Source organism: Arachis duranensis, chromosome 9 (genome assembly GCF_000817695.3).
Source record: "Arachis duranensis cultivar V14167 chromosome 9, aradu.V14167.gnm2.J7QH, whole genome shotgun sequence".
Lineage (NCBI taxonomy): Eukaryota > Viridiplantae > Streptophyta > Magnoliopsida > Fabales > Fabaceae > Arachis > Arachis duranensis.
This window is the reverse complement of record NC_029780.3, coordinates 40,237,194-40,238,899: the sequence shown is the minus strand read 5'-3', so window position 1 is coordinate 40,238,899 and position 1,706 is coordinate 40,237,194. Positions and strand designations below refer to the sequence as shown.

Below are 1,706 nucleotides of genomic sequence, written 5' to 3'. Positions count from 1 at the left end.
GGGAAGGTAAAACCATGCAATTTCACATGCATAAGTGGGTGAAGGATTGAATAAAACACTTAAATTCAGCACAAATTATATCATAAAATATGGGTTTATCAATTTCGCATACTTATCCAAGAGTTTCTTGGAATTGACAGAAATGTCCTTGATAATATAGTGCAGTTCATCAATAGACAAGTCAGAAAGATCTACCTCATTTTCATCATCATGGTCTGCCATCAAAAATAGCTGAGCTTCTTGATCTGAGCTCTCTGAGCTGGTGTCGTTCTCCAAGTCCTCCCATGTAGCCATCATCACATTCTTTTTGTCTTTCTTGGATTTTTCGCCTTTCTTAAGTTGAGGGCAATCTGACTTGAAGTGACCAGGTTCCTTGCAGTGATGGCATGTGAACTTGACTTGATCTTTCTTGACATCTTTGGATGAAGAGCTTCCTTTGCCTTTGCTTTTGTATCTCAGTAGTCTTCTCATTTTTCTTGCAAAGAGTACCATTTCTTCATCTGAGAAACTGTCATCAGATTCTTCTCCTTGGGCTGTCATTCTTGATTTTAGTGCTATACTTTTCTTTTTGTCATCTTTGTCTTAAGACATGTGAGTGGTTTCATAGGCCAGCAGCTTACCTCTCAGCTCATCATAGGTGATTTTGATCAAATCATTCCTTTCAGAGATGGCTGTGCTTTTTACTTTGCATTTCTTAGTAAGACTTCTCAGGATCTTTCTCACTAGAGTTTCTTCAGAGTAGTTCCTTCCCATTGTGTCTAGATTGTTGATGATTATTCTGAACCTTTCGAATATTTGATCGATACTCTCTTCCTCCTTCATACTGAATATTTCATATTCCTTCATCAGCATGCCAATTCTGGTTTCCCTCATTTGCTTAGTGCCTTCATGAGTGAGTCTGAGCTTGTCCCATATTTCTTTAGCCGTTTTGCACCTTGACACCTTTCTGAACTCTTCGAAACTGATCGCGTAATGCATCAGGTTGATTGCTTTGGCATTGAGTTCAACCTTCTTCTTTTCTTCATCTGTCCATTCACTATCTTCCTTTGCCACAACTTCTCCATCAGAATTCTGTTTAGTGGGGACGTCTGTACCGTTGAGAGTGATCTTTTCAGTAAGAATAGTTGCTGCCATTTAAGTAGGGAGGTCTATTATTAGACTGCCCTTCAGTGAGAGTGAACGCCACGACGTTGGGACTGGTGTTGTTGGCCATGGATCTTTGCTCCAAGCTGTGAAGCTTGCCTCATTGAGACCTTGCTCTAGATACCAATTGATCGTTCTAGTTGAACTTGAGAAGGGGGAGTTGAATCAAGTTGGCTTAAAACTTAAAGTTTTAGACTCTGTTAATCTGTTGCTTCGAGTTGCAGGAGATTATTTGAAACTTGGTGGACGAAATTGTGATCCTCTTTGTATTTGCATGAGATTTAAAAATTGGCTCTATTGGAATTTATGATCACAACTTCATTCAACTTAACCAGCAAGTGTACTGGGTCATCCAAGTAATACCTTACGTGAGTAAGGGTCGATCCCACAGAGATTATTGGTATGAAGCAAGCTATGGTCACCTTGTAAATCTCAGTTAAGTGGATTCATAGGGTCAAATGTAATTGGATTAGATATTTTAAAAGATAAATAAAATAAAAAGGGATAGAAATACTTATGTAAATCAATAGTGGAAATTTCAGATAGGTGTGTGGAGATGCTAG

The 1,706-nt window shown here is 38.7% G+C and overlaps 1 protein-coding gene across 1 annotated transcript; it reads right to left on the bottom strand.

Annotated features, from left to right (window-relative positions):
- Positions 1 to 582: 582 nt before the first annotated feature.
- LOC107495305 (uncharacterized) lies at positions 583 to 1,134 on the bottom strand. The gene has a single exon (XM_016116417.1). The coding sequence runs from the start codon at positions 1,132 to 1,134 to the stop codon at positions 583 to 585; it is 552 nt and encodes a 183-aa protein (XP_015971903.1).
- Positions 1,135 to 1,706: the final 572 nt, after the last annotated feature.

Coding starts and splice junctions, on each gene's coding strand:
- LOC107495305 (XM_016116417.1), bottom strand. CDS start 1,134: ATGGCAGCAACTATTCTTACTGAAAAGATCACTCTCAACGGTACAGAC.